Source organism: Clupea harengus, chromosome 14, assembly GCF_900700415.2.
Source record: "Clupea harengus chromosome 14, Ch_v2.0.2, whole genome shotgun sequence".
Classification (NCBI taxonomy): Eukaryota; Metazoa; Chordata; class Actinopteri; order Clupeiformes; family Clupeidae; genus Clupea; species Clupea harengus.
In genome coordinates, this window is record NC_045165.1 from 25,332,860 (window position 1) to 25,351,073 (window position 18,214).

The 18,214-nt window shown below is 41.8% G+C and overlaps 2 protein-coding genes across 5 annotated transcripts; one reads left to right on the plus strand and one right to left on the minus strand.

The window, feature by feature from the left end:
• Positions 1 to 5: 5 nt before the first annotated feature.
• afg1la (AFG1 like ATPase a) lies at positions 6 to 8,296 on the minus strand. Its single transcript, XM_012822382.3, has 13 exons — positions 8,145 to 8,296; positions 7,534 to 7,736; positions 7,153 to 7,204; positions 6,935 to 7,036; positions 6,569 to 6,699; positions 6,274 to 6,373; positions 5,961 to 6,019; positions 5,308 to 5,390; positions 5,144 to 5,214; positions 4,026 to 4,126; positions 3,757 to 3,897; positions 1,928 to 2,035; positions 6 to 1,291 (listed from the first exon to the last, which is right to left on the minus strand). The coding sequence occupies exons 1-13, from the start codon at positions 8,260 to 8,262 to the stop codon at positions 1,163 to 1,165; spliced, it is 1,398 nt and encodes a 465-aa protein (XP_012677836.2). The 5' UTR covers positions 8,263 to 8,296; the 3' UTR covers positions 6 to 1,162.
• LOC105895739 (sex comb on midleg-like protein 4) lies at positions 7,640 to 18,134 on the plus strand. Of its 4 annotated transcripts, none has more exons than XM_031580292.2 (8): positions 7,640 to 7,971; positions 10,363 to 10,624; positions 12,007 to 12,136; positions 14,303 to 14,503; positions 14,760 to 14,936; positions 15,805 to 16,026; positions 16,352 to 16,482; positions 17,076 to 18,134. In XM_031580292.2, the coding sequence occupies exons 2-8, from the start codon at positions 10,394 to 10,396 to the stop codon at positions 17,199 to 17,201; spliced, it is 1,218 nt and encodes a 405-aa protein (XP_031436152.1). In that variant the 5' UTR covers positions 7,640 to 7,971; positions 10,363 to 10,393; the 3' UTR covers positions 17,202 to 18,134. The 4 variants fall into 4 exon arrangements, with proteins under 4 accessions (XP_031436152.1, XP_031436151.1, XP_031436149.1 ...); XM_031580291.2 differs by having other exon boundaries at positions 10,366 to 10,624; XM_031580289.2 differs by lacking the exon at positions 7,640 to 7,971 and adding an exon at positions 9,427 to 9,875.
• The last annotated feature ends 80 nt before the right edge of the window (positions 18,135 to 18,214 follow it).

Genomic DNA, 18,214 nt, shown 5'->3' on the forward strand with positions numbered 1-18,214 from the left:
CCATCTTGTTTTATAAATAAAATGTTTACTTAAATAGTCATTCATTTGTTCAAACTCGTCATTTTTCCATTTAAAAAGTTTGTACACCATAATTAATAATTGTATATACCAGGGTTAACAGTTCAGAGGCCAGATCAATTTCCAGTGGCTATCAAACTCACTTTTCTAGTATGCCGACACCAATCTTATTATTATAAAGCAAGAGATCTCAATCAATTCAGAATTCAAATTTAGCACTAAAGGATAATAGGACTTAGTAACTGCAGACTACAAATCTGATCCATTAAACCTTTGCAGGTGTACACTACCAAGTATTATTGTATTACGGTTTCTGTTGTAATAGCTTCTAATGACTAAAAAAAGTAAGACTTGATGGCAGAAATTGTAGAAAAGTGAGCTTAATAATATTAATCTAGCCACCACTGCAAAACCATTAACATATTGGCACAGCCACTGCTTCCTTTCTTTAAAATACGGCATGAAATCTTATTACATTATATAATACTAGATATTTATAACATGTGCGTATAAAGTGTCTATGAGGTTTAAAAGGCATACAGTACATATTCAGATCCAGTTCAATAGTAGGTTGATAAGAGATTGATCCCATGGCATGATTTTAAGGTTGTATTTAAGCCGAGTGTGGTAGTGTTGAACATAGGACCAGATGTCTATACGAGCAGGTCTGATGGTTATGGGTCACACTAAGCTGAACAGAACCACAGTGTCAGTTCTGCACTTTTTCAGTGACACCTCGATCTTCAGCCCGCTCTGCATGGCTGTCTTCAAATTCCCCTGAAGACACTGATGTGTGATGCCAATCCAGTTCACCACACAGACCTGAAGAAAACACCTGACCAAGGCATAGCCAGCTCACACAGCACACTTGGCCTTTCATTTGAATTCAGAAAACTGGGGTAATGTACCCATATGGAGAGGTAGGATTATGGGCAGATACATTTTCCCCCGTCAGGCCAATGGAGTGAACTGGAATGGCATCAAAAAGGAGTGACTGAGTATTTGAACACAGCTCATCTGTTCACCAGCTCACCACCACCACCACCATCTTAAGTGTTCCTCTTTCCAGGAGCCAGCACTTGTTGACAGGCCGGGTTCTGCTGGACTTTTAAGAGGGTTGTGACGTGTGTCCATCGGGGGGGGGTCACGTGGTGCTGCGGTCTCCTTCGACCCAGTACTCCTCCGTCTGCATCTCCGTCAGGCGGGAGACTGTCCGCTGGAAGGCAAACATTTCCTCCTCCCCACTGAAGATGGCCAGGCTGCTACCCGCATCCTGTAAAGGGTGGAAAGAGAACGTGTGAACATCGGAGCTGGAGACTAGAAGGCTGAAGATAATTTTTGCTAACAGCTCTACTAAGCTATACTCTTACCTACCATAGAATTACATAATCTGTTATGTAACAGAAGACACACAGGATAGTTTCAAGCAGCAGTATGGAGATTTGGTCATGCTAACTGGTGGTGATATAGTTGGCCATGTCATGCTGTGAAAGCTTTTTTACATTTTCGAGGGGTGGTCCATGTCAGACCACAGAGCTACATAGTGCATCACGGCTAGTTGGAACGACTAGTTGTTTCTGCATATGACCATATACATCAAAATGAATTTGAAGATACACATACCTCAAACAGTGGCAAATTATTACATAGTGTTGGTTTGAGTGCAAGATGTTTTCTACAGACTGATCATACATATTTATTCTGGAAAAGAAACTGGTTGACATGATAAATATGATTCTCATCTTCAATAAAATAAATATATTAAATGATGCACACAACATATCAGAAAGGCTTTGACCATTATCTTTACATCCACAACTGATTCACTGGACATACATTGTGAGCATAAATGGACACACAGTTCATCCAAAAACTCTGGAAGTGTTAACCTCAATGCATTATGTTTTACCTGTTTGATACCAAGTTCATCCAAAAGCTCGTGGGCATGATCGTCGTGGTGTGCATCTTGAACAAAAAGGTCATCCAATGGGGCATCAGCGAGGATCACGACTCTCACCTAAGAAAAACCAACAACCAGTATGGACAATCTTCTGATTAATATCCAACAGTGAATACCAGTCTCCCTTTAGTGTGTAAAAATGTTTCTCCTCTCCCACTAGTGCATGTTCACTGTGCCTCAGTGAAGCAAAAGGCAAGCTTTCCGTCACGCACAAATCCCACTGAATTGGAGTTCTCTGTGTTCATGGGCAGGCATTTTCATTTCCACATACAAGGCCAGTACCCATGGCAAACTTCACCCTGCCAAAATGGTCACTACTGTGATGCCAAAGCTTTCAGTTATGCAGTGGATTTGCACAGACACAGCGTCATACTCTGCCAAAAACTGCATGAAAACATTATTATGAAAACATTATTATGTCTGCCGCTGCACACAGGCCAGCGCTCATGTAGTGTTTGTCAATTCCCCCCCCCCCCTGTTCCGCTTTTGTTGGTCAGCGAGATCTTAGACTTAACCAATCCACACGAAACTTGGTATGGTTGTAGCCCCACATGGGTGATACGGAGTAGAATGTTTGTGTATTTCCCTTGGTGTTAGAGCCCCCTGAATATGCGGCTGTGCGTGTATTTGAGTACACCCATGCTAACTGGGGGCCAAGCATCGAAGCTGCATAAACCCCCATTTGGGTTTCTACCTTTTCTTATTATTACACTTAATCATCATCTTGTAGAGTCTATCCTACACCCTATGGTAAAACGGCTTTGAAATTTGTAACACTGATTGGGGGACAATCCGTTGATTCTTTTCACCAAGCTTTATGTCTGCCACTCGAGCACTGTAGCACCCCAATTGGTCACAGCTGGGGGTGCGTTTATGGCCAATGAGCATGTAACTTTTGAACTGTATGTCTGTTTTAAAAAAAATGAGGTACCGCTGGATTACTTGGGTCAAACCAAGTTAAACGTGCTGTGTGACGTCAACTGGATTTTACGAAAAAGGCTTTACAGGCCATACATCTCAGCAACGCTTTGATATATCAAAACCAAACATTCTACTCAGGAGCCCATTTTGTGTCATTTGACCACTAGGGTACACTGCAATAAACGAATGCATTTTGAGTAACTGTTCTTTCAAAACTGAGTAATAACTTTCACCAAAACTAGCACAAATGATCTTTTGACCAAGTTTCATATGGAATGAAAGTCATAATATAGATTTTACATTTTCAAAGCCATTTGTCCATTACAGCTTATCGAAATCAGTGGTGAAGCCGCCAAACAGGAAGTGAGGTCATATCTCAACAACTGTTTGTGCTACTAACACTAAACAAAAAACACCTTTGTCTTAATAACATTTGATTTGGTCAAATAAAAGTAGTTGTTATGTGTTGTGACATCTTAGAAGATCCCAAAGACAGGACAACCTAATAGTATGTGGCCACCTTGTCAAATCTTAACCAAATTTGGCACTGATCATCTTCAGACAGAACCTCACAAAAGTAATCAGATGGATTCAATCGTCCATTATAGCCTATTGAATTCGGCAGTGAAGCTGCCAAACAGGAAGTGAGCTCAAATTTGTATTCAATTGACATGGAACATGCTGTGAGCTTATGGTCATGCCCTTGACATACTGACATCATGTTTCCATGGCAACTCGGGCCTGCTTGGCCATTTCATCGCTGCTTGCAGCTATAATTCAATTTCTAATCTTAAATGAAACTCAGCAGGTGTGTTCAGAACAAGAACTTCAGAGATAGAGAAAGAAAAGGGTCACACCTTGTGATCATAAAGAGCATCTATGAGAGTAATGAGACGCCGGGCTTGTGTCTTCTTTGACAGGGTGAGAAGAGGAACATTCCGGATGAACACTGTGTCAAAGATGTTGGAGATCATCAGGTAGTCACTAGCACCTAGGGGCTGAGAGGCACAAAAAAAAGGTTTCAGTCAGAAACTCAAAGACCATCTAACCTGCTGAAGATGGGGGGGGGACACCACCAGAAGATGAAAAAAGAAAAAAAGGCGAGAAAGAGAAATGGCTCACTCACTCGGTCACACAGCTCATCAAATGTGCAGTCCAGGATGGTCCCACAAGCTTTGCTAAGAATCAGCTTCCGATTACGCACATTAAGAGTCCTCTGCCTCGTTACTGTAGAAAACCAAGACGATGTTACCATGACGGCCATGACAACAGACATGCACAAAAAGCTGTGACAAAAGCAAGAACCTCTATTTAGTTAGGGAGAATCCTGTCATGGATGGGGTACAGACTAAACAGAAAGACTTCAACCATAACCATAACTAAGTTCCACCTGATACAACTGAGATGCACACCATGACTGCACGACACCTCAACAGCAAGCATCAAGACCTGTACCTCCCACAAACCCTCATACATCACATTTATGTATACATGTGTAACATTCCAACTCACATAGTTGTCACACAATGTCAACACTCTCAGGGTCACATAAGAAGATCACACATAAACTGACCAGACTCAGGTTCCGAGCTGAGAGCTTAAACAGCGCACGTACGCACTGTTAAGTTAAACTTAATTGCGTGTTGGTTTACAGAGAAATCGGAGTAACGGACCGCCCCACGTAGTACTTGGTTTGATACAGTTGAGTTTACTGGTTTAAGGATTGAACAAGATTCAGTCGGAATGAAGAGTTCACAATAGCTCTGTCACCTACGACTGAGAGAAGGCGTTCTAATTTTTACATGTGAGAATAAGGGTTATAAGTCCAGTCTTCACTGATGGTACTTCCTGGGGGCCTCCAGGTATACGCCTCTCTGGGACTGCATGTTTTAGTCGTAATTTCTGGCCTGACAATTATGTTCTGTGAGTCTCCATCCTCCCTTCTTACAGATAGTCTCCCTATCTCGTCTGCGTCCTGCCCAGGCTGCCCTATGACCTTGGAATGTATGTCACTGGTCATTCTAAACTTGAAAGCATGTGCTTTGAATGTCATCTTAGGCCCCTCTGTCTGAAACCTGTTTTCCAACTGCCTTTAGTTATACTGGTTAAATGGGCATACATTGTTAATAGAAATAAAATGTTAATAAATTCATACCTAAACTGAATTTATCTTACAGCACGCACGCACGCACGCACGCACCTGCTCCATCAAGCAACACAGAGTAAAATTGAAAACCCACTTACTATCATTCTGCTTAAATGCCATCTCATCAAACATCCTGTCCAAGGTAGCGTGCACATCTGGGTCACTTGCGCTGAATTTAAAATAAACTGCAATTTAAAAGAGCTCTGGAAAGTCCCAGGTCAAATATGCATTACAAACATGGCAACAGAATGTCAGTGCTTACAGAAAGAAGAGCTTTCCAGCACCAGGACGATTCCTTCTCCTGTAGTCAATTCCAGAGTCCAGCTGGAGTGTTTGGCAATATTCCTGCAGGGAGTAAATACAGCAATTGTGAGAGAGGGGGAAAGAAGGAGAAAAAGAGAGAGATCCACAATGCAAAAGTCCCTGATTTCACATCTTGCAAGCATCTCCTTTGAGACTGTTTACAGGAACAGGTACCTCAAGAAACACTGAAGTCATAACACCCATGAGCGTGGACTTTGATAAGGCAGAAATGCACTGACATCACACAATTCAAGTTTCCATCCAAACAGTGAACGCTACCTTCGCACTATTTGCAGAGCGCTCTGCTCTGTTGAGCTCCCCAGCTCACCATCTAAACAGGCATGCTATGCTCCACCACAACACTCTAGCTCGTCTCACTCAGCTGAGCTCAGGGGGAAGGCATTTGTTATTTTAAACATCGCAGACTAATTGTGTTCTAAAGATGTCAAACACAAAAGGTCTGAGTAATCCAGTCCTCATTTTTCCCCAGCTCAGTGGTATGGTGTTGCTCTCTCAATACGTCAGTTAGTCCTCTCTGGTTTATACATACATTCCAGTATATTTTCTTCCAGTACAATCATCCCTGTCCCTGAACACAAACACAATTCTTACCTTTAACACAGCAATGAAGGGCACAAAGTTCACTCTCTGTAGTCCATTCTTGTATAGGTCTGCAAATGGAAGAGAGAGTCAAACAGAAGGGTCACATTCTTTGACATTCTTTCCCTACAGACGGTTGCAAAAACGACTGTTGCAACTGATCTGTATCTGATCATCCTAGACAATTACGCCATAATACTGTTGTCACTGTTCCGCCTAAAGTCACTGAGCTTTGTACAACAGAGTATTGTACATGCAGTTTCTTTGATCAAATGTGTCAGATCCTTCTTCTGAAGTTAATCAGGGGAATTGGTCAGTAGCTCACCATCAGGCTGTCGATTGGAGGTTGCCACAACAACAACACCCTTTTTGAAGAGGTTTTCAAATAATTGTTTCAGTATCATTGCATCTGCAATGTCAGTCACCTACAAAATGAAGAAAGACTCTTGAAGAAAAAGGCATATAATCCTAAAACACAATTCTGATGTATCTATGGCAAAAGCTGATCATTCATTTATTCAGTCACACTCCAAAAAAGGCAAGTGAGTAAGCCAATTCATTGCTGTTTATCTTATATGTCTGTGTCCTGAGTAGCAGGAGAGCTGCTTTGCTGGGTTTACCTGAAACTCATCGAAGCAAAGGAGAGATGCCTCCTCACTGATTTCCTCGGCAACAGGAGCTATGGGGTCATAAGACTTGGCCATTCTTCCCGCTTTTCTCTTAGGCATAGACTGTTTCAAACGATGAATCCCTGAAAATGATTTTACCAGGTCAAGCTTTAGATTTAGTTTTCTTTAACAGATTGAATATGACATACTTTCCAAACTGACAGAACATTAAACAACAATATCTTTGCCATCTCTCTTGCAAAAGAAAAGGAGACTGGACTTAAAGAATATGTAGAATTGAAAAATAAGCCTGGTTTAGAGAAAACAAGAGATACACCCTATTTCACATGTCAGGGTACAAAACAATGAGCAACTCACTCTGGTGCACATCTAGCATGAAGCCATGGAAATGGACCCTCTTCTTTTTGTTAGTTTCAACATGGGAGTAAAACATGTCCATGACCATTGTTTTACCCGTGCCTGCAAACACCACCAATCAAGACAGCGTTGGTCAAATGTCCTACGAAATCCATTTACAATTTCTATAAATAAATGAATGAATGAATGAATGAATGACACATTAAAAGATAGTTTACCAACATCTCCGTAGATATAGTAACCTTTGGGTGCCTTGGGCTTAGAAAACATCTGTAAGAGGAACAGTGCAATGATACACAACTGTAACAGACAAGAACGGCTTTAAAATGTTTGCTTTAGTGTGATACACCTCCAGGGGGGTATTCCAAGTAAGTGGTTTAGTGACAAACCTGGGTAAATTAACTCAGAGTCGTGTTAAACCTCCTAATAGAAGAGCCAATTCTCCTAGCAAAACAAAGCCATAGGGCTCTTCTAGAAGGTTTACCATTTACTCTGAATTAATCTAACCAGGTCAGGTTTATCACCAAACCACATATTTGGAATACCCCCCAGTTAATTGATTTACAACTAACCCTGGTCAATTTTAAAACTAACATCACCTTAGAAAAGAAAGATGTAGGTTGGTTACTGTAACCCCTTAGCGTCTGTTGCAGTTTATCCAGCTTCTCCACCACCGCTTTCTGATGCGGGTCACTGTTCAGAGTACCCTCTTCAACGAGGCGTGTGTAGTGTTCAATAGGTCCTCCGTAGCTGGTACTTACTTGGTCTTCAACGGACTGTGACAACACATTCGCCGCAAACCCTGAAGTTAAAAAAGCCAATTATTGATTACCGTGTGTCACACCACTGATGCTAGAAGGGACATTTCTTGAGTAAAACTTTTCAAGTGGACATTACACGCTACCTCACCCAGCTGGCTAGCAAGCCTGAATACTCTGTCAATTCAATTTGTTTCTGTTGCTTGGTAGTCAGTACACATTATAATACTAACCGAAACCATGCCACACATAACAAGGATCAAAGACTAAAAAATCGAGGTAAGTTAACCTCATTTTTGTTATCAGCTAGTAGACTTACTTAAACATTCAAAATGTCAACAAGTTAGAATGACACTAGCTATTTTACATTAGCTAGAAACATTACGTGAACTAGGCAACCACAACCTCCAACTAAGCTTGTCATCAAAATAGCTTTAAGTAAAATTGCTCACCTCGTTTAACCCATTTCAAGTTGTAAGGTATTGTTAATAGCTTCGTTTTCCATAGATAATGGTCTTTAAAGAGAAAACGAATGCTAGCAGCACCCAAGGGCGCTGTGCAGGCAGCCATCTTGGTTTGAGACTGTGCACATTTTATTGGTTGTTTGAGACAAAACAGCACTGGCGTCATCGAGATGGGCAATTTGCTATGCAATATGCAGAATTATACGGAGGGTGCGGAGGATGCCGATTTAGAATAATGGCAACAATAAGTACTCCAGTACTCCAATTTATTGAAACTAACCTCTAAATTAGTCTGTTTTAGAATAATGACAAACCAATATATCAAACACAAAGGAGCAGCAGAAATAGTGTAGGCTATAGCCTAATAGGGTAACAGAAACATTGTAAAGTTAATATTTGATTTATCACACGCTAATGAATTGAAGACCTAACCATAACAGTGTTCGTTACCACATCCCGTTTTTGTTTCATTTACTGTTTTATGTTGTTTGAAGCACAATCCTGTGAGAGACTGTCCAGACCACCTCTGCTTTTCAGTGTTTCACTGGAAATATGTAAGCTGTAGGCAAAATACTGGGGAACAAATACACCTTCCTAAGCCATTCTGCACATGTCTGCACATTGAAGCTACAGCATAGGTTGGCATATTGATTGAATGTCTAGTCATTGGTTGAACATTCATTTTCAGGCACATTAAGAATGACTGTAACCAACCCTGTGATACATCTGAGGCTACTGTGGCCTGGTTCAAGATAACATTTGGTTCATCTTAATTTCAAGGTGTGTTTAGTGCCAAAACAAACAGAAGCAATCTCATGTATTTATTACATTAATCCTAAACCCCACATCCATTAACATTTCAGTGTATCCGTTCTGTCATACTACAGGCAAAAACTGTGTGGTTCAGGCAGTAGGGTACTGTTGCCATGACAACAGTAGATCTGTTTCCAGGAGAGTGCATGTACACAGACATTGGCATGCACATGCAATTTCTAGCTCACTCCCTGACACATAAACACACAGATACACACATATTGATAGTGTTATTTTTGGAAACATATCTACAAAAATATAGAAAAAAACAAGAGATGAACACAGATAAAGAGAATACTGGGAGGATTCCCCCTCTTCATCATGTTTATTTGATTTATATCATATACTATGATTTCAACATTTCATAGTTATTTACCCACACTGTAAATTATTCATATAAATGGATAGAAATAGATAAAGATGTGTTTGTGTTAGTCTTACACCGCTGTGTGTGTGTTTGTTTACAAGAGTCTACATGCAGCTGCCATGCTCAAAGCTGTGATGGTATTTCTTGTGTGTCGCCACGGTGATGCAAACCCCCCCTCTCGTCCTGCTGCCGCTGCTACAGCTGAATGCATTAGTCTAATGAGCCGTCTGCAGCCCGAGCTCCTGGAAGCAACAGCACTGAGCCCTCGCGAGCCTGGGGAACTTAGCCACGCACAGACAGAGGTAGAGAGAAGAGAAGGTGGAGGAGGAGGAGGAGGAGCAGGAGGAGAAAGAGTGGCAGAACGGAGAGAGAACAGGGAAAGAGAGAGAGAGAGGCAGAACTAAAGACAGGAAGAAAAATGTCTCTTACGGCAGCCCTCTGAAGGAATCTGTCTTTGTGCTACATCAGGCTCCACAGAGAAAAGCTTAGCAAGCCCAAGAGGAGAGAGGAGATCCAGAGACCCGGGGAATAAGGATCAGGTAACAGCAGCCCTGCCCTGCCCTGCTGGGGGTTTCTCCCCCTGGGCTGGACTAGAGTGGGGCTTTGAGCTGGAGCTCATAAATGTGCTTTATGCAGTAGGAGCCACTGTAAATGGAAATCATTTCTGGATGTATTCTGTGTGCACAGTCATTTTGAGCCTGCTTGTACCTCCCTCATTTTTCTTTGTGTGTGTGTTGGACAGAGGGGAATCAGCAATGTTGGTTCCTGGGTGTATGTCCCAGTAAGCTTATGTGTCTGAGGAGGCATGTGTGTGGCAGCAAGTGCTCATGTATATTTGAGCATATGTCTGTGAGCAGGCTAATGCTAATGTGTTTCAGAAGGTTTGTGTGTGTGTGTGTGTTGGAGGGTGGGTGTGTGTCTGTGTGTGTGTGTCAATGTGTGTGTATGTGTAGGATGTAGCAAGCATGTGTGGGTTTTAAACAAGCATGTATGTTTGAGCAGATATGTTGTGTGTGTGTGCGCCAGCAGGAGTGTGTGTGAGTGAGTGCTGGCGCTGATGAGCAGTCCTGCAGCCTCAGCACAGACAGCAGACAGCGGCAGCGAGATGCAGTCGCCCCCGGCAACATCCTCCTTCCTGCCGGCTCCGACAGGGAAGATTCCGGGCCGGAAGAGGGGCAGACCCCCACTGCACCGCAACCTCACTAAGATGGATTTTCCCAACCACTACCCAGATGTGCTCCCTCCTCTGAAAGTGCCCAAGAAAAGGGGAAGAAAACCAGGATTCAAGGTCAGTCTACACAGAGATAAGATGTGGGGGGTCTCCTGTTCTTGATACACATGGTGTCTGGGGCTCTCCTTTGTAATGATATGTGTGCCTGTTAGCTACGTAGCTATTTTCCAAATAATGACAGACCTATCAATTGTTTGTCATCATTTAGAATACAGTTATGTTTGAAGAGAAGTGCACACATGCACCATAATATTCTGAGTGTATAATATGTCTACAGAGTAGAGAGAGACCATTTTGTGAATCTTTTTTTAAATGATCATCCACAGAATGAAAGATTTTTACACATAGGTTGGGACAGTGCTAGGCTTTGAGTGTGTCATTTGGCAAAGCTCATAACAGAGTAGCTGGCAATCAGCCAGTGTGTGCTTGCGGCTGGAATTTTCATTATATACAGTGTCACTATCAAATAGATTAATGCCATCATTTACTGCCAAGTGATTTGCATTATTCTCTCATTTCCTCAACTCCTAGTGCCTATATGATCATGTGGTGCAATGAGGGATTTTCTCTCTCACTCTCTCTCTCAAGTTACAATTAAATTGAGAATGAAGGTATTACCATGAGATCATATTCCATTTCATTTTCAGGGCTTCACTCAGAGAAACGGTTTGACACTCCATTTGAGATCTAGCTTGACTATTTTCATTTCACTGAAAGCATCGCTGGTGTTCAGTTTCAGAGAAAGTCCTGCATTGTGTCTCTGATGGTCTCTGTATGGTTATTTCTATTTGGTGCGCTTATGATCTGTCTTGGTGTAGACTGACAGTGTGCTTCTCTGAATCACTCTAATGCCTACCATTATTCTGTATTTGTCACCATATTATATACATGAACTGTCTGATTTACTAAAGTTTCTCTGAAACTGAACACCAGCGATGCTTTCAGTGAAATGAAAATAGTCAAGAGAACATATGATATCAACAAGAAGAAAAAAACTTTCATTAGTACAGGTCCAGTATAAAAATGGACAAGTTATCACTCTAATGTGATAAACATAGACTAGGTATTTTGTTTTGCTCATTTTAATGTTACTATCTTATTTGAAAATCACTACATTCTGTAAAAAATATTTGTATTGGCTATAAGAACTTCATACATAACTGTAACAGCAATGTTGGTAAAGACTATAATTTTAAGTTGTGGAGCAGTTAAGCAGATAAGAAAAATAATAAGATAAGAAAAACACCCTCAATAATTATTTGTTCCTGACTCATGCAACTGACCGATCATTTGTTGGTATGTTCTGTGAATCAGACTCATCATCACACACAGTGCCATCTGCGTTCTCATGCTTTCAATCGCATTCATTAGTAAGACCAATCAGACTCAGTTAAGCACAGTCAGGACCGTAACGGCTGTGTCCGTCTTCTCCCCTACAGTTGAAGCCCAGGATGCTGATGACTCCTCTGGCCATCTCCCCGCCCAGCAGCACACCTGAGCCTGACATGAGCTCCATCCCCCAGGACGCTGCCACCGTCCCTCACTCCTCCACCGACCAGGAGCTCACAGGTACAGTAAGTCTCCTCCACCGCCTGTGTGCACAGAGAGAAGGCACACTGCCCAGGAGCTGACAGATAAAAAGACTGCCCAGGTGTTCACTGGTAGGGAGAAGTGCCTAGGGACTTTCAGGCTGTGCAGACTGCCCAGACCTCCATATGTGAGCCGCTGAGCTAAATGTTGCTGGCATATAGCATCTATAGCCTCTATCTATTGCATAGCCAGTAAGGGTTACTTGGTCACACCTGAGCAGAGTAAACTAACTGCACTATAATGTCAACATGATGAGCCTCACAGGACCAAGGGATCAGTTATCATTTCATATATGCAACTTCTATTAAAACATTCATGCAGCTCACACCAGTACCATTAGCAGACACCAGCTAATCTAAATATCCCCATCCCTGAGCATTTTGAGAGATCAACAAAGGTAGTTTGACACACTAATAAAATAGCATAAATGTACTTATTTGATCCAGTTAAGAAAATACATGCATTATAAAATGATGTACTGTGGCATATGTTTTTGAACCCTTTAGAATTTTCTGTATCTCTACATAAATATGATCTAAAACATCGTCAGATAAAGCGAACCCAATTAAACAAATGAAACAAAAATATTATATCTGGTCATTTATTTATTGAGGAAATTGATCCAATATTACATCTGTGAGTGGCAAGAGTATGTACACCTCTAGGATTAGCAGTTCATTTGAAGGTGAAAGAATCGGGTGCTTTCAATCAAAGGGATGACTGTTTAATTTAAAGTACATGGATCACCACTGCCCTCCAAAGAGAACATTGCTGCCCGTCTGCAGTTTGGTAAAGATGACATGGACAAGCCAGAAGGCAATTAGAAAAAATATTTGTGGATGAATAAGACCAAAACAGAACGTTTTGGTTTAAATGAGAAGCGTTATGTTTAGAGAAAGGAAAACACTGTATATCAGCAGAAGAACATTATCTCATCAGTGAAACATGGTGGTGGTAGTATCATGGTCTGTTTTGCTGTATCTGCACTAGGATGGCTTGCCAGCATTGATGGAATAATACATTCCAAATTATACTAGCAAATACTAAAGGAAAATGTTAGGACATCGATCCATGAACTGAATCTCAAGAGAACGTGGGTCATGCAGCAAGACAATGCCCCTAGGCACACAAATTGTGCTACCAAAGAATGTTAAAGAAGAATAAAGTTAACATTTTGAAATGTGCAAGTCAAAGTCCTCACTTTAATCCAATTGAAATGTTGTGGAAGGATCTTAAGCAATCAGTTCATGTGAGGAAACCCACCAACATCCCAGAGTTGAAGCTGTTCTGTACACTCTGTACGGCTAAAATTCCTCTAAGATGATGCGCAGGACCTATCAACAGTTACCGGAAACGTTTGGTTTCAGTTACTGCTGCACAAGGGGGTCACACTAAACACTGAACCCAAAGGTTCACATACTTCTGCCACTCAGATATGTAATATTTGATACTTTTCCTCAATAAATAAATCACAAAGTATAATATTTTTGTCTCATTTTGTCTTTTGTCTTAGGACTTCTGAAGATGTTTTAGGTAATATTTATGCAAACATATATAAAATCCCAAAGGGTTCACAAACTTCCAAGCACCACTGTGTAACTGTTTAATCATGCACTGTCCCAGATTGTGCTATCAAAACACAGCACATTTTATAAAACATCTTATACTGCTTAAGAGACAACCATCAAGTTTTGATAAATTACTGAATTTGAGTTACTGAAACAGGCAGATTATTACTCTCCATAGGATTTCACAGAAGATAAAATACAGCATCCATTCATTCTACAAAGATGAAAAATAAAAGAATAGTGAAAATTATGAAAATCGTGAAAAAAAGTTTCAGAAATGATCAGAGATGAGGGTGAAAGATCAAAGGTAAGTTGAACAAAATCATAACATTTTGTGAGAAATAGCCATATACAAGGTTTACAGTCACATGTGTATGTTGTCACACTGACAGTTGGCCACATGTAGCTATGTCCGTTTACCACAGTAATCGGAGTCATTGGGTTTTATTTCTAATTTAAGATTTGTGTTTTTTTTATGATTGACGTGTGTTTTGGTAATAGTCACATTGTAATTTCCTATGTATATTTTATACAAAGAACATAATAAACCTTCTTTCTCTGTTGATCTTATGTGCAGTGTGCATCTACATAAACAAGCAGGCTCACGTGGGGCCTAACTTGGACCGGAAGAAGGTCCAGCAGCTGCCGGACCACTTTGGGCCGGACCGGCCGTCTGTGGTGCTTCAGCAGGCTGTGCAGGGCTGCATTGACTGTGCCTTTCAGCAGAAGGCCGTCTTCACTCTGCTTACCCAGGGCTACGGAGGAGAGAAGATCTCAGGTAGGAGATCTTCCATCTTTGAGATCTCCATCCTCACTCTGCATTTTGCCATTTTTTTCTAAACTTATAATTCTCTATAACACATCAGCTGTGCTGTCCATACAGATTGATTTCAGTAAATTAAATGTGTATTTGGATTCATTTCCACGTTCACATCATCAGAGTCAACGTTGCAATTTTATGATATTTTATACATTATGGTGGAATAAGAGAGCTGGTGTGCAGCTGACGCTCTCCGCTGTCTTCCCGTCTACAGCCACCTTCGATGGGAAGCAGCACCTGCTGAGCCTGCCGGTGGTGAACAGCGTGGGCTACGTGCTGCGCTTTCTTAAGAAGCTCTGCCGCAGCCTGCACTGTGAAAACCTCTTCAGCGACCAGCCCATCACTCAGCACAATGGGCCCTCTTACCAAACTGACACAATGCCACTGTCTGGTAGGTGGTGTACACGCACACCAGTGACACAGCATGTGTAAACACCACATGTTTCAACCTGTTTATACAAGACTGCTTCCTGCTAACCTTACCCAGTGCTGTTGTCATGGCACTAGTCTAAGTCTAGTATGTTGGGTGTGTAATGTAAGTTGTATAGAGTTTTATTCGGTCGAAATGTTATATTTCATAATCAAAGGCAGTGCATACTGTATACTGTGGCGAATGGGAATCTGTGAAATTAGAGTTGGACAGATGCTGCCACAATAGGAACTACCACCATGCCTCAACTTGTACAGATGCTTTACCACAGGGGTGTTCACCTAGCCGGTAGGAGTCCTTGTGCCCCACAAAGCGTTGGCACCGGGAGCCGAACTCATAGCATAACAACTGACAAAACAGGTGTTTACAACCTTGAAATGGTAGTGCACTTTTGGACAGAGAACAGAATCTTTTGAAGTGTATGACCTCATGTACTGAGAACTCGGTAGCATCCTTTTAATTCATCACACTCATCCGTCCCTTCATTTAGTGGCTTGACATTTGCCATTATGCTCCTGCGTCAATCTCTGACAGTCCCAGAAAACCTTCAGCCTCCTCTGACAGCAACAATGACACAATCTGGCTTTCTACTCATTAACACTGCTGTACATGCCCTGCCAATCTTGAGGCTCAAATGATGGGCTTGCAACCTTTTATATTACGATCTGAAGGAGACATTTGTATATATGACACTTCATCTTTAATGATATACATACCAAAAGTCAATATTTAGAGCTGTACACAATGAACGTATATGAATGCATCTTCATTAATCACATTAGTGTTAGTCAAGCCTTGTATTTTGAGTACTATATTGTTAATCTACTAGGTGAGGCCCCCATGCAGGACGACTACTTGTCTGAAGCCTCCGAGCTTCAGCGCTATTCTGTTGACCCCAGCGACTCGGCCTTCAGCTGCATGAACTCCCCCTATCCGCCCAAGCACGTGTTCGGCAGCTTCCGCTCCTGCCAGCCACACCACGCACCCCCTGGCAGTGCCCACTGCGGGCACAGCACCAGCACCAGCAGCTTCCTGGAGGGGAACAGAGCAGGTAGGAGAGGCAGGTCTCTAACATGATAGCCAACTCCTGTAGAGGTGTTTGAGGGAGACATCACCATGTCATTGTGTGGCACTGTGGAAGAAGCCTACATCATTTTGATGTATAATTTGTGTATGTAAAATGTGATGCATGATGTATAGTTTCCGCACGCATGATGAATATAACATGTAGTACATAAGATGGACAGAATGGAATATCTTTTCGTCTTCATTCAATTAAAATTGTAATTAAATGTACCCTCAGATCAACCCAGTTCAGCCTGAACTCATGACGTTCCCTTGACAAACTGCTGTGCCTCTCCCCTTAACCCCTCCAGACTCCCAGGATCCTCCGAAGCGCCACCTCAGTAAGGACCCCTCCACCTGGAGTGTGGACGATGTCATCTGGTTCGTCAAGGAGGCTGATGCCCAAGCTCTGGGACCACACATAGACGTGTTCAGGAAGCATGTATGCTTCGCTTCACAAACCCCCAGCCACATAACCAAACACAGCACAACACAGAGCAGGCAGCTTGCTCACTTGAAACTCTAATGTGATTATAAGAGTGGGCAACAATGAATTGAAGATCCCCTACTGTACGCTACACTGACGTTTTGACTAGAGAGAATACTCACACTTCTTAAAGATGATGATGCAGTCCGCTATTCTGGTGAAAGTTTGTTGATATTTGAGTAAGTACAACTAGAGGACTGTGAGGAGCAATTAACTGAATTTGACAAAAAGTGTATTGAATTAGAATCACAGACTGTACCTTTAAGTTTTTCTGTTATCCTTCCAGTGCACTTGCGGGAAATGAAACAAGTAAAACAGACTGTCAGAGACCATATGACGTCTGAGTCATCCCCATGCTATGTTTTGTGAAAACATCCTAATAAGTGCTGACCCCATTATTTAATTAAGCAGAGCGTTCAACATTTACACTGACACTTGCAGAAAGCCCTGATGCTAATTACTGTTTAATGCTAATTACATTTGGCGCTCGGATGCTTACTGCCGCTAACTCGTTTTGGAAATGTTTGTCTTGGTCTTGTAATTTGCAGGAGATTGATGGGAATGCCTTGCTTCTACTGAAGAGTGACATGATCATGAAGTACTTGGGCTTGAAGCTCGGGCCTGCCCTCAAGCTGTGCTACCACATCGACAAACTGAAGCAGAGTCGCTTCTGATCAGCTGACTGGGGACCCCCTTGGGGACTGCCCTTCTCACTCCCAACCAGGCCACAGGCAGCCCCAGTCCCTCTACACTCACGACAGTAGCCTGCCAGTTTCTCTCATTATGGTTAGTTTAAAATTGTGGGCCACAAAGTATATCTAAACAACTTTGCATAGGAGTAATAATCTGACACACCCATGAACTATGCATAACAGGTCCTTAATGAGCACATACACCAGATATCAGTAAGAGGAGCCCACGGTGTAGCACTTCTCGAGTCAGCATGCAGTTGTTGGCAGAAGCTTTGTGCGGTGTAATTTTCATATGGTGACACTGACCAAGTGTCACCCTAATTTTCTCTTTGTCAAGATGGTGGTCTCACAATAGCATTGTAATTCTGTGGACATTCCTCAATCTGTGTGCAAGGAGTGTGTATGTGTGTGTGTGTGTGTGAGAGTATTTTGTGTTAGCCTACTGTATTAAGTGAGTGCATTACTGGCATTACTGGGGCTGGATCATTTCAGTAATAGCTTGTTATCACACTGGATTGTTTTGATCAGACCGATGGGGTACTACTGCAACCAGCATACAATCATCTCACTTAGACCTGAAGTGGACATTCTCTCAGGTGCTATGTGTGCAATTCTCCAAACATTTTCAGAGAAACAATATGCACATAAAACACCTGATCCGAAGAGGGGGAAATGATTATAACAAATGTGATTTAATGCCCTTTTTATGTGCCTCTAGGGAAGCAACTTATTTAAATAAATTACTATGCATGCCACAATTAAAACAAATTGACTACTTTGACCAGCATATATGTACTGATCGGCCACTGATTTTGGACTTTTTTCATCATTCAATTCATCATTCAAATGTTCCACTGGAATGAACCAAAAGGTTTGGTGAACTGACTCCATTCATTAAAAGATATAATCTCTTAATGTGATCTGGTATCTCTCCTCTGACCTGAAGCTGAAGGCAAAGAGTGAAACCTCTCGGTGGTATTAATTATAGCATGCAC

Excerpts from the sequence above, each read along its gene's own strand:
- afg1la (XM_012822382.3), bottom strand. The coding sequence starts at position 8,262 with ATGGCTGCCTGCACAGCGCCCTTGGGTGCTGCTAGCATTCGTTTTCTC. Across the intron at positions 6,374-6,568 it reads TTTGCTTCGATGAGTTTCAG|GTGACTGACATTGCAGATGC; the intron begins GTAAACCCAGCA and ends TTCATTTTGTAG. Across the intron at positions 4,127-5,143 it reads GGCATTTAAGCAGAATGATA|TAACGAGGCAGAGGACTCTT; the intron begins GTAAGTGGGTTT and ends GGTTTTCTACAG.
- LOC105895739 (XM_031580292.2), top strand. The coding sequence starts at position 10,394 with ATGAGCAGTCCTGCAGCCTCAGCACAGACAGCAGACAGCGGCAGCGAG. Across the intron at positions 14,504-14,759 it reads CGGAGGAGAGAAGATCTCAG|CCACCTTCGATGGGAAGCAG; the intron begins GTAGGAGATCTT and ends TCCCGTCTACAG. Across the intron at positions 14,937-15,804 it reads TGACACAATGCCACTGTCTG|GTGAGGCCCCCATGCAGGAC; the intron begins GTAGGTGGTGTA and ends TTAATCTACTAG.